The sequence below is a fragment of the Vanessa cardui genome, chromosome 22, assembly GCF_905220365.1.
Source record: "Vanessa cardui chromosome 22, ilVanCard2.1, whole genome shotgun sequence".
Taxonomy (NCBI): Eukaryota; Metazoa; Arthropoda; class Insecta; order Lepidoptera; family Nymphalidae; genus Vanessa; species Vanessa cardui.
In genome coordinates, this window is record NC_061144.1 from 5,414,145 (window position 1) to 5,428,604 (window position 14,460).

At 32.5% G+C, this 14,460-nt stretch overlaps 2 protein-coding genes across 2 annotated transcripts; both read right to left on the reverse strand.

Moving 5' to 3' along the window:
• Positions 1–5,691: 5,691 nt before the first annotated feature.
• LOC124539251 (UDP-glucosyltransferase 2-like) lies at positions 5,692–8,928 on the reverse strand. The gene is made up of 4 exons (XM_047116562.1): positions 8,034–8,928; positions 7,728–7,950; positions 7,348–7,567; positions 5,692–5,997 (listed from the first exon to the last, which is right to left on the reverse strand). Exons 1-4 carry the CDS (start codon positions 8,853–8,855, stop codon positions 5,712–5,714), a joined length of 1,551 nt encoding a protein of 516 aa, XP_046972518.1. The 5' UTR covers positions 8,856–8,928; the 3' UTR covers positions 5,692–5,711.
• Positions 8,929–9,316: 388 nt separating this feature from the next.
• On the reverse strand, positions 9,317–14,318 carry LOC124539254 (UDP-glucosyltransferase 2-like). The gene is made up of 4 exons (XM_047116566.1): positions 12,778–14,318; positions 12,476–12,698; positions 12,173–12,392; positions 9,317–9,622 (listed from the first exon to the last, which is right to left on the reverse strand). The coding sequence occupies exons 1-4, from the start codon at positions 13,597–13,599 to the stop codon at positions 9,340–9,342; spliced, it is 1,548 nt and encodes a 515-aa protein (XP_046972522.1). The 5' UTR covers positions 13,600–14,318; the 3' UTR covers positions 9,317–9,339.
• Between the last annotated feature and the right edge of the window lie 142 nt (positions 14,319–14,460).

Genomic DNA, 14,460 nt, shown 5'->3' on the forward strand with positions numbered 1-14,460 from the left:
AACACAAATAACCATCAATAATCACATTACACCGTAATAATTATAATTGCAATTCTCAATGTGTCAACTACAAATCTCCCGCCTTTTTTTTTTTAAATAGGGAAGTTGTATGACTTGACGCTGATGTTGCTTGTTTATTCCAACAATATATATTCATATTTTCTACGCGAGCAAAGCCGCGAGTAACAACTAGTCCATATATATATTGCAGCGACTGAGAAAGAGTGTAAAAATCAATATACGATGTTGTATTTCGTGAAGATATGTGAAGACGACGAAGATGGTGACCCAAACAATCTTGCCGGCTCCCCTTCATATATGTATAAAATTACACAATAATTTGCTTTGCTTTTTGAAATCAGTTAAAGATGCATAGTAACTCCTGTTGGGATCCTTATGAGGTAGATATAACGTACTTATTACTACCATAATTAATACCATAATCAAACCATGCTCATCCTAAGTGGGTCGTAGTATACGTCAACGTATACACATATGGCCTTATTCATCATTATCGGCCTTGAACGAGAGCCGTTGATTAATTATCTATAACATATTATGTATACGATATCGATAATGAGTTTTGTTTTTTTATTGTACACGGAAGCAAATAATTTATAACTCGGAACTGTTACATAAAATAAATAGTACGATAACAGACAAACAAATTTACAATCTAATGTTATAGGGTCAAACACACATACAAAAGTTTTATATCATTAATGCGTATTATTCTTGATATAATTAGTGTAATTTCAGTAGTGCGGGATGGCCAAATAATATAATCGTTTTACAATGCTGCTCCAATCTCTCTATCTTTTGTTATAATGCCACGCTATCATCCAATTGTTTTCTAATGACAGCTCAATAATATTTGACATAAGAAATAGTGTTAGATGCCAGTATTAAATGCTATGCCATATAAAATAATATTAATTACAGTTTTACAAATTATTGATCAATTAATTGCAATATTAATTGTTTATAATAAAGTAAATTCAATAGCCCCTGCTATATTCATAATATGCAATAGTAATGTGATATAAATTATGATATAGAATCAAATGTCATAACACCGTATCGGAGGTTAGGGTTACTCTGTAACATAAGGCACCTCTTCGCTGTCATATTACTAAGATTTCTACGTCGAAACCGGGAAATATAAAGAAATTATCACACAATATTTTTACAATAAGAATTACTCGGTCAAAATCGTATTATGTGAACTTAACCTATACATATAATAAAATTGGAGTGCCTGATTGAATATTAAAAAACACCATTTTTACTCAAGCTATATGTATGTATACACGGCTGGACCGATTTTGAAGGAACTTTCACTGGCAGATAACTGATATACATAGGCTACAATATTATTATTTTTTTTTGTTGAATTCAGACGCGTATAAGGTAACAGGCACAGATAGTATGATTTAAAACTTGACTCTATATCCAAACTTTTTTTAAGCAAATTCAACGTCAAAATGACAACGCCACGTAGAATGAATAGATCAAGTCTCCATTCGCAAAATAGTTAAAACATTTTGTCTATTGAGAATTCGGGCTAAAATAAAGTACTTTGGGAATTTTCGGACGTAAGCTAAGTTCACTTTTTGCTCTTTTAAAAGTCAAAGATAAATAAAATGGAACGTAAAATGCTGGGAATTGAATACCTCGTAAAGAATTTAAAAACGTTGTGTATTTTTGGTTTCGGTATTGCCGTGATGGCCCGGTGGTTAGAATGCATTGGAACAGCGTGGTGGAATATGTTCCAAACCTTCTTCTCAAAGGGAGAGGAAGTCTTAGCTTTAGAAAATTTACAGGCTGTTGTTGTTGTATTAAATGTTTGCCATCATAAGCTAAATTAATGAGTTTTGCTTGATGGTTGGGTTTGGTTAAAGCTCGTCTAACTTGATGCCAATCTAACACCAAGGACTTAGTTTGGTTGAGTTATCTAGTAAAATGACGGTCCATGAAACATAACTTCTTGTTTTCTAAGATTGGTGTGTTGGTGATGTATTGACAAATGTTTGTGATATATAACGTTATGTACTTAAGATTGTTTTATTTCGTACAGTCAATCCATGAGCGACTTTCTTTTAAGTATCCTGGCGATAATAATTGGATTGGATGTCATATTATTTTATTCATAGTCTAAGTTACATGAAAAACTTTTAGTTATTTTAATATTTTCTTAAATATTTGTGTTTCTATCACACAGTGGTGGAATTTTTGTTTTATTACTAAGAAGACTTAATACCAAATATAATAATAATACATAACAAATATTGGACAACATCATATAAATTACTCTGACCTCAATGTAAGTAGCTAAAGCACTTGTGTTATGGAAAAACAGATGTAACCATGGTACCACAATCATCTAAACCTAAGACAACATAGAAAACTGAAAATTTTCTGCATCGACTCGGCTGGAAATTGAACCCTGTACCTCGGAGTGGCGTAATCATGAAAACCGAACACACTACTACACACAGAGGTCGTTTTTTTTCTAGCTAAAATGTTCAGCTTGGATATTTATAGGGTGTTACAAAACACTTCCGTTTTCAAATAGTAACACATCTAAAATATATATAAAGACCTAATTAACTCTTTGAAAAACGTAAAGGGTAATTGTAAAAGACGTAGGAGTGGAAAAAAGGGGTTAAAGTCATACTAACACTTTGAGTTTACACACACATAACTTGAAGTAACGCACGCCGGTCCCTAGTTTCCTTTTATAGCGTACATATATTTTTTTCTCGTGAACCTTTTACAATTACAGCTGAACCCGAACGAACATGTTTGCTTGAAAATTAGGCTGAGAATTTTTGTATAATTCGTTTTGATTTTATAAATGTTTTATACATATTCTTGTCATTCAAGTATCAAAAGTATTTATCCAGACTATACGACTGTTAATTACAACAAGGAGAGATTGTTAACATTAGTATATATATTAAGTGTATATATATTAGTTTATATATTATATATTAATTTTATAGTAATTATTACTATTGGTGTTAGGGTCTGTTGAAATCGATCTTATAATATGGATTAGATAACAGACATTGGATCATCATCATCAGAGCCGACTTGGCCCAGTGGTTAGCACGCGTGGATCTTAACGGATGATAACAGGTTCAAACCCAGGCACCACTGAATTTTCTTCTGTTTAATTTAGGTCTATATTATGTTTATAATTCACCTCATGCTCGGCGTTGAAGGAAAACATCGTGACATGTGCATCCGCCAACCCGCATTAGAGCAGCTTAGTGGAATAAGCTTGTAATATACTCCTCAACGGAAGGTGAGGCCTTAGCCCAGTAGTGGGGAATTTACAGACTGTTACTGTTGTAACATAACATGGAAAAAAAATTATTATCACAATATTGAGTGAATTAAAAAACGTATGTGGTAAAAAGACATAGAGAGAAAAGAGGAAGAGAGAGAAAGGTCACCTGGAGGTATTTTCAGTCAATTCATTCTACTGTAAGTTACGTTCTGTAAGAAATTCGTTTTAAAAATACCTTCATTAAAGGTACGACGTGCGTCCTGATTTGAACATTTAAATAACCTTACTCTAACCTTATCAAGAGGATGGGAAACACGCAGCTGTGAATATAATTAAATATTATTTGAAGATAAAGTCCAGTGTCATCAATTATATGTAATTTATTATCTTAACTTCCAAAAATCGGCATTTACGTAATATTTTTTGGTATAAAACATATCTTTAAAATTCAAACAGAATGAAATATTATTTACGGTTTTTTAGTAGATATTACGTGTTAAGAGATGAAAAAGTGATGTTATAAATTATATTCGAAATCAGGAGAAATAATGAGTACCTAACAAAAAAATATCTGATCTGGTGTAATTGTTTTGCTGACGGTAATTATATTAAAACCTAGGTGGAATATTTGACTCTTCTAGTTCCACAATATGCAATACAATCTTCAATATTCACAGTCCACGAATTGGTTACTTTCTAATAAATTCAATATAAAGTCATCACAGATAAAAAGATCTTGTAGATCTATCATTTAACTTTGATAAAGGATCTTAAAACTAAAAATCTACTTAAGATATAAAATGACCCGTTCCGATCGATGATAAAAAGCACTGTCTACATCAGCAGTTTGTTTAATTGACGACCTCCGTGGTCGAGTGGTGTGTACACCGGTTTTCATGGGTACGCCACTCCGAGGTCCCGGGTTCGATTCCCGGCCGAGTCAATGTAGATTATCATTAGTTTTCTATGTTGTTTTGGGTCTGGGTGTTTGTGGTACCGTCGTTACTTCTGATTCCACAAGTGCCTTAGCTACTTACATTGGGATCAAAGTAATGTATGTGATGTTGTCTCATATTTATTTTAAAAAAAATTGAGAGGTACAAAATCATTAACTCCTCTGAGGTATTTTTTTTAAAGGAGGATTTTTTAACGAACTGGCGTCATGACCGATAAGATGTGTCACGTTCATAAATCAATATTATCATCGTCTTCGACAGAATGATAACCTTTAAGATGATTTTTGATAAGGTGTAAGGTCGATATATTATTGATTAATATTTGCTTAGAAATCTTGTATAATCATCTGTATTGGTCATGGGTTAGAATATTTATCGGACAAACGCACATAGTTTGTAATTACGTCACGAAGTTAATTGTGATGTAATTATGTGGATGACAATTTATTTACATACGAATGACTTACATTGAGCACTAAACTCAATCTGATTTTATTCAATATAGAATTTCACTTTCTTATTGATGATCAAATGAAACAATACCACCGGATTGGAAAGGAAAACACCCTGACCTGAGAAGAACCGATGAAAAAACTCAGCGGGTCTTTTTTGTCTCCTATATTATATAGATACATATATGTCTCCCTTTGCACACAAGCATTCCTTAACAATTTCTTTTTAATTTGGCAACAGAGGCATTTTGAACTAAATACATATGTATAATATACGGATTTAAATTAAATATAACTATGTAACATGACCTGAATGAATAATAGCATGAATACTAGCAGATATCTCCGTTATATTCTGTTTCTCTTATAAAAATAAACAAAACTATTGTCATAAAAAAACATTATATTATATAAATTAGAATAATAGTCACCTGCGTCTTCGCTAGCCTTTTAGGGTGTTGGTTGTCATGTGTCAGGCAAAAAAGTACCCTATGTCCTTTTTTGAAGTTCAAGTTTGCTTCGTACCAAATTTCATCAAATTCGGTTCAGCGATTTTCGTCGTGAAAGAGTGACAGACAGACATAGTCACTTTCACGTTTATGATATTGATATAGATTATTACGCTCCTTGGTGATACAAATAAACAATAAAATAATTATTCAAATTATGAGCTCAAAGTACGTACAGCTGTAGAGATAATCTTATCAAGAGAAAAAAATCTAGACAGTCAAAATAATCTAATCAAAACAATAAAAACATATTATTTCATAGTTTCCAATATTTTCTGCATTAAAACCGTGACTAAGCATTTATTGATATTAAAAAAAAACACAGTACTACGTACGTCCGTCGTTTATATTTTGTCCAGTTTTAGTTCTCAATTAGGATAAATAAATACTCGTTAAGAAAATATTAGATATATTTAAAAAAACGTATATTAAACACATATGTACATCCTACTAGAATTCATAATATTTATGGAGCTTTGAGCTATGATTACCTATTTAGTTATAACATTTTTTTAACTTTTAGGTGTGTGTAATTGTGAAGTCTTGAAATGATAAAGTATATCGCTAATACTGCGACTGACAATAATACAATCAAACAACTTAACAACAATACAACAATTCTTAGTTCATAATACTCCGTCCAGTGCACGTTCGCGGCGGGCGTGCGCCGATACTCCACGTCTCTGTGTCGCAGGACGTGTTCCGTCCACCACACCGCGCGCTCCAGGGACGATTGCGGTTGATCGTTCATAAAATTGCGTAGCTTCACAACATTCTGGCGATAACTGAAATAATAAATTAGAATAATAGTGGATCTGAAGTTATTATAATCTTCGAAGAAATAGGAAATTTAATGTAATATATATACGATTTCGTTATGTAACTGAAATTCATCGGGAGGTCAACATCATGGTACAAGACAACTTAGCCAGAGATGTTGTATCAGCCAATCAGATTTTAAGCTCTGATAGATTTTTTTTTTAATTTCGGTTGTTTCAGTGTTATTATTTTCAATTATAGACATACGTTTATCGCAAGCTTTACTTTTATTGAGGTTTTCGTACCTGGCCCCCTTTCTTCATAACTTTACAAGTAACAGTTCTGGTCTAACATGTAATAGCCTTTTATGTAAATCAAATAACCCATTTGAGTAAAAAAGGTTGTCGCGTAATTATTTTTATGTTGTTCTAGTTGTTAAACTAAACTAAAATTAATATAGAAATTAAGATAAAGTTATCTAAGATAACGTATGCTAACCGGTTTGATAAGAATTCATTATATTAAGCACTTGTTTAGATTAAAATACATTTATTTATTATATCTCTCCACTTAACTACTCATATCCACTTCAATTTGCACTTGGGTCTGATCCTAACTTCGAGTATATTTAAAATGGCAAGTTCGATCGATAAATAATAACTGTTAAATAATTATTCAAGATCTTGACCAATTTAATAGCTTTAATTTAATTTAAAATTAGTTTATTGGCCTTTGATACTCTTGTAGTTGGAATGGCCTATACAAAATGTTGGACTCATTTAGCGACTTGGTCAGTCATACAGTAATTTAGTGATCTTCTTCATGAGTAACGGTACTCGCGCCAACGTATCCTCGAAACATCCCTATCACAGTTTTCGATAATTTTTATATATAGGATAGCTCAACCTCACTGATCCGAGTTAAAAAAGTCATCGTAAGTAGCTGTCAGTTCAATTTTACTTTCTGTGTTTAAGTTTACTAGCGACCCACCCCGGCTTCGTATGGTTGCAATGCTGATACTAAATACACTGCTGAATGTCGTACAATGTTCACAGTTTTTCAATCATTATCTGCTATATTGTGCATGTACCTATTATAAATATAAACTTTCCTCTCGAATCAATCTATCTATTGAAATAAACTTCAAAATCTGTTGCGTAACTTTAAAGATCTATGCATACATAGGGACTGACAGCGGTAAGCGACTTTGTTTTCTATTATGTAATAATAGTGATAATATAATAAGTGAATTACATTCATAAAATAATTGTTTTAAAACTGAAATAATAACCAATTATACAAGCTGAGATTTTCGCTTTAGATTTAAAGATTTGGAAAATATCAAATTTATTATAAAGTAAAAATTGGATATTTACCTTTCACTATCGCTTATTGTTTTGATAGCATCCATTAGCTGTTTCTCTGTAAGTGTTTTGATGGAAAGCCCTTTTCCAATGTTAAATTTAACGTATTGCTCGACATTAAACCATTGATCACCAAGCATTGGTATCCCAATAAGGGGCACTCCAGCTGTTATTGCCTCATCAGTGGATTGTAAGCCTCCTTGAGTTATAAACAGCTTGATTCTAGGGTGCCCTGATTGAAAACAAAATTAATGCAATTATATAATGAATTGTGTGAGCTCCAACCTTGACTGTTACCTATATTAAATATTATTTTTAAACATTTAGTGTCGTCGTATATAAATCGATGACGTAACATTTAAAATAAACGAATAAGGAACGATGTCACTTACGTAATAAATCAGATTGTGGCAGCCACTTAGAAATCTTAACGTTCTTTGGACGTCCTGGAAGCTCGTCGTTGTCCCATTTCCACAGAACATCGTAAGGCAGTTGAGAAAACACGTCAGTAAATATCTTCAACTTCTCCGATGGTAACATCGATGGCTTAACATTTGTACCAAAACTCACATATATCACTCCATTTTTCGAAGAATCAAGATAGGATTTTAGGTCCTAGAAAAACGTATATATTGAGAAATTTAATTAAACCTCTTAAGTATTTATTATAAAAATTTATTAATTGAACAATGTTGTACCTGCGGTAAGTCCTGTGGAGGTTTTTGATGAAAACCCCCTAAGAATAATACATTTGGAGGAACAGGCCGATTTAAATCCCAAACTGGATGTACATTCAAGAACAACATCCGAACATTTTGCCTCAGATCGTCCAAATCTGGTGTATTAGGACCAAGAATAGATTTTAACTTATCATTTTCAATTTGCAAATGATTCTTAAAAATCAACTCCGTAGCGTAATGATAATATAATTCTGTAATCTTTTCCCACATTGTTAAATTATAAATTCTTCTATGCATTGCATTTGGGTATATAAGAGGATGTGTGGCTGCTCCAACCATTTCAAAAGCTGAATTAATCCCGCTCAACGAACTGAATTCTATAACTGGTGCATTGAATATGTGTGAAAAAATAAGAGCTGGACGTATAAAAGATTCGACAAAAACCAAATCAAACTGATTATTACTCCGAAGAAAATTTTGAATTTCGTCAGATTTTAATTGTAAAACAAACACATCTAAAATAAAATCACACATCATGTGAAAGAAACTAATTTGATCTTTCTCGTTTCCATGCTTTCTGACAAAATCCTTGACGAGTTCATAGGACATATCATGCACATCGATTTCAGTTAGGTTTTGAGGAGCTTGATGTTTTGGATATGCGGGATCTGTTGTTATAACCGTGACTTCATGTCCACGCTTAGCTAGTTCTAGCATCAATGGACGGAACACAACTTGATGGCTTATAGAAGGAGTTGGAAACACTCCTAATATTTTTGCTGTTTCAGCTCCAACACACACACACGCACAGAAATAGATCACTTTAAATAATTTCGACATGTTTAACTAAACATAGACAGGGAAGAGGAACACAATGATTGTGGTGTTTTATAATACGATACCGACCACTTTAGTTTGCGATAACATATAGTCATAAACATATAATGTAAACATAGATATGTGTAATGGAGCTGTGTCTGTACGTAATAATGTTAATTTGAATGTTTGATTACATAATCCATAGGAGATTTGTTTAAGATTTTCTCTTCGTGTTTATCACAAGTTTTTCAATGTCATATGAATGAATCTACTTAATTTTTTTTAGGATATATGAGTTTGATTTTACAAAGAATTACTAAAAAAATATTCAAAATGTTATATTTACTGAGCCACAGCAATGCGTGGCTGGGTCAGCTAGTAATAAAAATATATTATTATTATTAGGTCTTCAACACCAATTGTGTAAATTATCCATAGCCATATTTATGTTTTTTAATAAAATAATAAGTCAAGGTTTTTATTAAAGAAAATGATATTTTATTTATTAATTTTTCTTAACCTTTAACTGCGTATAATACTTAACCTTTGAAACAATAAAACATATCGCTAATACTGTGACTGACAAAAATACAACCAAACAACTTAACAACAATACAACAATTCCTAGTTCATAATACTCCGTCCAGTGCACGTTCGCGGCGGGCGTGCGCCGATACTCCACGTCGCTGTGTCGCAGGACGTGTTCCGTCCACCACACCGCGCGCTCCAGGGACGATTGCGGTTGATCTTTCATGAAGTCACGTAGCTTCACAACGTTTTGACGATAGCTGAAAAATAAATTAGAAAAATAATGAATCTGTATTTATTATAATCTTCGTAAAAATAGAAAGTGATTAAATTGATATTTTGTTATGCCGTTTAATTAATGTCGCTTGTGTGATTCTACCGATTATGCAATAAAAACATGTCCTATATTATTTTCAATATAGATGTTAGCTATCTGTTAGCTTTATGTAAAAAAATAAATTAAGAAAGTAACTTAACGAGTGGCAAATCATATAGCAAATTAAGAACGATGGAGGAATCAGGACAAATATCTTAGGTTAAAATATACCATGAGATTTGATAAGAGCTCATTATACTAAGCACTGATCTTGATAAAAGTAAATTTATTGCTAATGTACTCCACTCCGTGATTGAAATGGGCTACACGAAAAGCGGGAAAGTTCTCGCTACGATGTGAGATCATCACCGCGAGGAAGGTTACGATCATGGGGGCTAGTATTTTAGCTTGAAATGGAACTTGGAGCTGTGAATAGGTCACAGATTCTTTATATAATTACGAACGCACAGACTCTCCAATCCGAGCTAAATTCAAATATTGCAATGGTTTTAGTAGGAAGGAATACCACATAACCCGGATAATAGAAACGGGATAAGAAAATGACAAAAAAAAATGTGCTAACCTTCAATTGAATTTTACTTTTAGTGTACCATAACGAAAACTAAAGTTGTTCAGCCATAGAGAATCGTTTTAAAACGTTTTTATTTGATTATTATTTTAATAAATAAAATTTTAACAAAAAGAAAAACCGACTTCAAACAAAACACTTTTTTAAAACAAATAAAAATGTACTAAAAAGTAATAAAAATAATTGCATATTTAACATATTTTTGAGAGTCCTCCTAGGTAAAATGAAATGAAAAATATTAGACTACTTAAAAGTCGATTTACGATTATATAATGTAGTTATAGTTATTGTTATATTTGGAGCCGGTGTCAGCGACGGGCACACGCTTCAACAATCGAAAGAAAGAAGCGATACGAGCCTCTTGATTGACCCAGTATAATATCGTATAAAAGGTAATTTGTAAGAAACATATTTCTTAAAGTATTCTCGTATTGTTTTTTGATAGATATAGTATAGCATTGGCTGACACCGACTCCAAATATAGCAATAATTATAACTACATTATATAATCGTAAATCGACTTTTAAATAGTCTAATATTTTTCATTTCATTTTACCTAGGAGGACTCTCAAAAATATGTTAAATATGCAATTATTTTTATTACTTTTTAGTACATTTTTATTTGTTTTAAAAAAGTGTTTTGTTTGAAGTCGGTTTTTCTTTTTGTTAAAATTTTATTTATTTTTTGATTTTAAGTGAAGCTGATGTAGACTAACATTTTTTCTTAATATGGATAGATTAAGCGTGCCGTTTATATGAATCAGTAACTACTTCGAGGACAATTTCAAAAGGAACTTTCGAATAAAGCAAAAATAGACTTTCGAAAATGCGGATTTAATACGTCACGCGGCGTAAACTACAAGGATCCCTCGAAAGAGCTGTAATCGAACTCAGAAAAAAACTTTGAAAAAGACCAACTATATTTCGTACATCATATGACATCACATCACATACACAAAATTTGATTAAAGATAGTAAGAAATTCTGCTCCATATCGCACCTTACCTGTGAGCCGTATAGGAGTTCCATCACTACATATTATAAAACAACGTCGCTTTCTCTATCCCTATATCTTTAAATCTACGCAACAGATTTTGATGCGGTTTTTTTAAAAGATAGTGTGATTCAAGGGGAAGGTTTGTGTATATAATACATGAACAATATAGTAAAGAAACACTGATAATTTTAGAAGTTTGCGATGTGATGTCGCAAATAAACAAATTCTGTAGTATATTTAGTATCAGTATTGCACCCGTGCGAAGCCGGGGTGGGTAGCTAGTTGATTATAATATTCGACTATGATAATTACATAAACATAACCACATTACGGAAGGTGACTCAAATATCCAAATAACCTATAAATAAAAGATTCGACTGAGTATCGCTAACGTGCTCCTCAGAATTGTTCCGTTCCCTTCCGTTCCGTTACTTTGTCATGGATCCTATGCTCAGAACCTTACCAAACTTTCACCAAATTACCCTTGAAGTATATATTTTATAATAAAAAAAGAATTATCAAAATTGGTTAACGTGATTTTCAGTTATTCACCTATTTGTCGTGCATATACATAATGCAAATTTAAGACTTATGTCGTTTTCATATGGATACCATCATCGGAAAAAAATAAAAAAAAAATGGGACCCCACGGGAAACACTACCTTTCAAACAAAAAAAAAAAATATCAAAATCGATCCACCCAGTGAAAAGTTATGAGGTAACAAACATAAAAAAAAAAAAAAAAAAAAAATACAGACGAATTGATAACCTCCTCCTTTTGGAAGTCGGTTGATAATCAATCCTACAAAGTGAGATTTTTTCTTTAGCTCTCGCAGAAAAGCTTCTTTGATGTGTTATGTACAATAGTTTCAAATAATATTGAAGAGTAAGTAAAATTGAATATTTACCTTTCACCATCGCTTATAATTTTTATAGCATCCATGAGCTGTTTCTCCGTGAGTGTATCCATAGAAAGTCCTTTTCCGATGTTAAATTTAACGTATTGCTCGACATTAAACCATTGATCACTAATTACCGGCATTCCAATAAGAGGCACTCCAGCAGTTATCGCTTCATCCGTGGACTGCAAGCCTCCTTGAGTTATAAACAGCTTGATTTTAGGATGCCCTGATGGAAGAATAAATGCAATTATTTTATTAGTTGTTTTGGCTTCATTGCTGCAGGTTTTATGTTATAACGATAAGACTTACATAATAAATCAGATTGTGGCAGCCACTTAGAAATCTTAACGTTCTTTGGACGTCCTGGAAGCTCGTCGTCGTCCCATTTCCACAGAACATCGTAAGGCAGTTGAGAAAACACGTCAGTAAATATCTTCAACGTCTCCCGTGGAAACATCGACGGCTTAACATTTGTACCAAAACTCACATATATCACTCCATTTTTCGAAGAATCAAGATAGGATTTTAAATCCTAGAAAAAAGTGTATCTAGAGAAATGTAATCAATCCTCTTAAGTATTGTAAAGATTTAATAATTAAACAATTTTGTACCTGCGGTAAGTCTCGTGGAGGTTTTTGGTGCAAACCTCCTAAGTATACTACATTTGGTGGAACAGGCCGATTGAAATCCCAAAGAGGATGTACATTCAAGAACAACATCCGAACATTTTGCCTCAAATCATCTAAATCTGGTATATTTGGACCCAAAACAGATTTTAACTTATCAATTTCAGTCTGTAAATAATTCTTAATAACCAGCTCCATACCGTAATGATTATATAATTCTGTAATCTTTTCCCAGATTGTTAAATTATAAATTCTTCTGTGCATTGCATTAGGATATATAAGAGGATGTGTGGCTGCTCCAATCATTTCAAAAGCTGAATAAATCCCACTTAACGAACTGAATTCAATCGCTGGCGCATTGAATATGTGTGAAAAAATAAGAGCTGGGCGTATAAAAGATTCGGATATTACCAAATCAAACTGACTTTCACTATGAAGAATGTTTTGAACTTCGTCAGTTTTTAATTGTGCCACAAACAATTCCAAAACGACATCACACACCAAGTACAAATACTTAATTGGATCTTTCTCGTTTCCATTCTTTCTGAAAAACTCCCTGACGAGTGCATAGGACATGTCGTGCACATCGATTTCAGTTAGGTTTTGAGGAGCTTGATGTTTTGGATATGCTGGATCTGTTGTTATAACCGTGACTTCATGTCCACGCTTAGCTAGTTCGAGCATCAGTGGACGGAACACAACTTGATGGCTTATAGCAGGAGTTGGAAACACTCCTAATATTTTTGCTGTTTCAGCCCCAACGTACATACATACGCAACATATTATCACCTCAAATAATTTCGACATATTTAACTAAACATGGGCACATGGATACGGAAGAGGAATACAATGGCTGTAGTATTTATATAATATGATATCGGCCACTAGTTTGCGATAACATATAATCAGAAACATATAATGTAAACATAGAAACGTGTAATGGAGCTGTGTCTGTGCGTAATAATGTAACTTCGAATATTAAATTACCTAATCCATAGGAGATCTATTTTGGATTTTCTCTTCTTGTTTATGTAGATAAACCATTAAAACGCATATGAACTTGTAAGTGTCTTATCTATCGAACCATATCTGGTAAATTTCCTTAAGCAACGCTTTCAAGGCTATATAAATATAAATATTGAAGAAAAATTACGATATGATTTTGTTGCGTCTAGTAAACGAATTACTTTTATCTTGTCATAGTGATAACGCGTATTGTGTAACAATGACTTGCAATATTTGTCAGTTTTTTTTTCATGGATGAGATATGTTACTATTAATAACCGAATGATTAGGTTTAAGGACTTAAAAATGACCGTGGTTCAATTAGAACATCGCACACTATGTTTAAATTACAACAATATTTGCAGACATGACACAATCCAACAATTGTCAAAATGTAACGACGTAATTTGGAAACAAATGTTGTGTTTTGGAATGATGAGGAACTTGGTAAATACATCTGCTTTTTTGCAGTAACTAATATTAGTTGTTATAGGACCTATTGTGACAAGTTTTGCTTTCCTGCCCGCACAGTAAAATTTACAAGATTCGCTGCGGTATTTCTATGACTTACAACAGAGACAAATGAATAACATTTCCCCTATTGTTTTAAAGTACTGTATCATATGATTGGTACACTGAATTATGGAATATATATTGAGAAGT

Coding starts and splice junctions, on each gene's coding strand:
- LOC124539251 (XM_047116562.1), bottom strand. CDS start 8,855: ATGTCGAAATTATTTAAAGTGATCTATTTCTGTGCGTGTGTGTGTGTT. Junction 7,568..7,727: donor GCCACAATCTGATTTATTAC/GTAAGTGACATC, acceptor GTTTTCAATCAG/GGCACCCTAGAATCAAGCTG. Junction 5,998..7,347: donor ACAATAAGCGATAGTGAAAG/GTAAATATCCAA, acceptor TTATTATTTCAG/TTATCGCCAGAATGTTGTGA.
- LOC124539254 (XM_047116566.1), bottom strand. CDS start 13,599: ATGTCGAAATTATTTGAGGTGATAATATGTTGCGTATGTATGTACGTT. Junction 12,393..12,475: donor GCCACAATCTGATTTATTAT/GTAAGTCTTATC, acceptor TTCTTCCATCAG/GGCATCCTAAAATCAAGCTG. Junction 9,623..12,172: donor ATTATAAGCGATGGTGAAAG/GTAAATATTCAA, acceptor TTTATTTTTCAG/CTATCGTCAAAACGTTGTGA.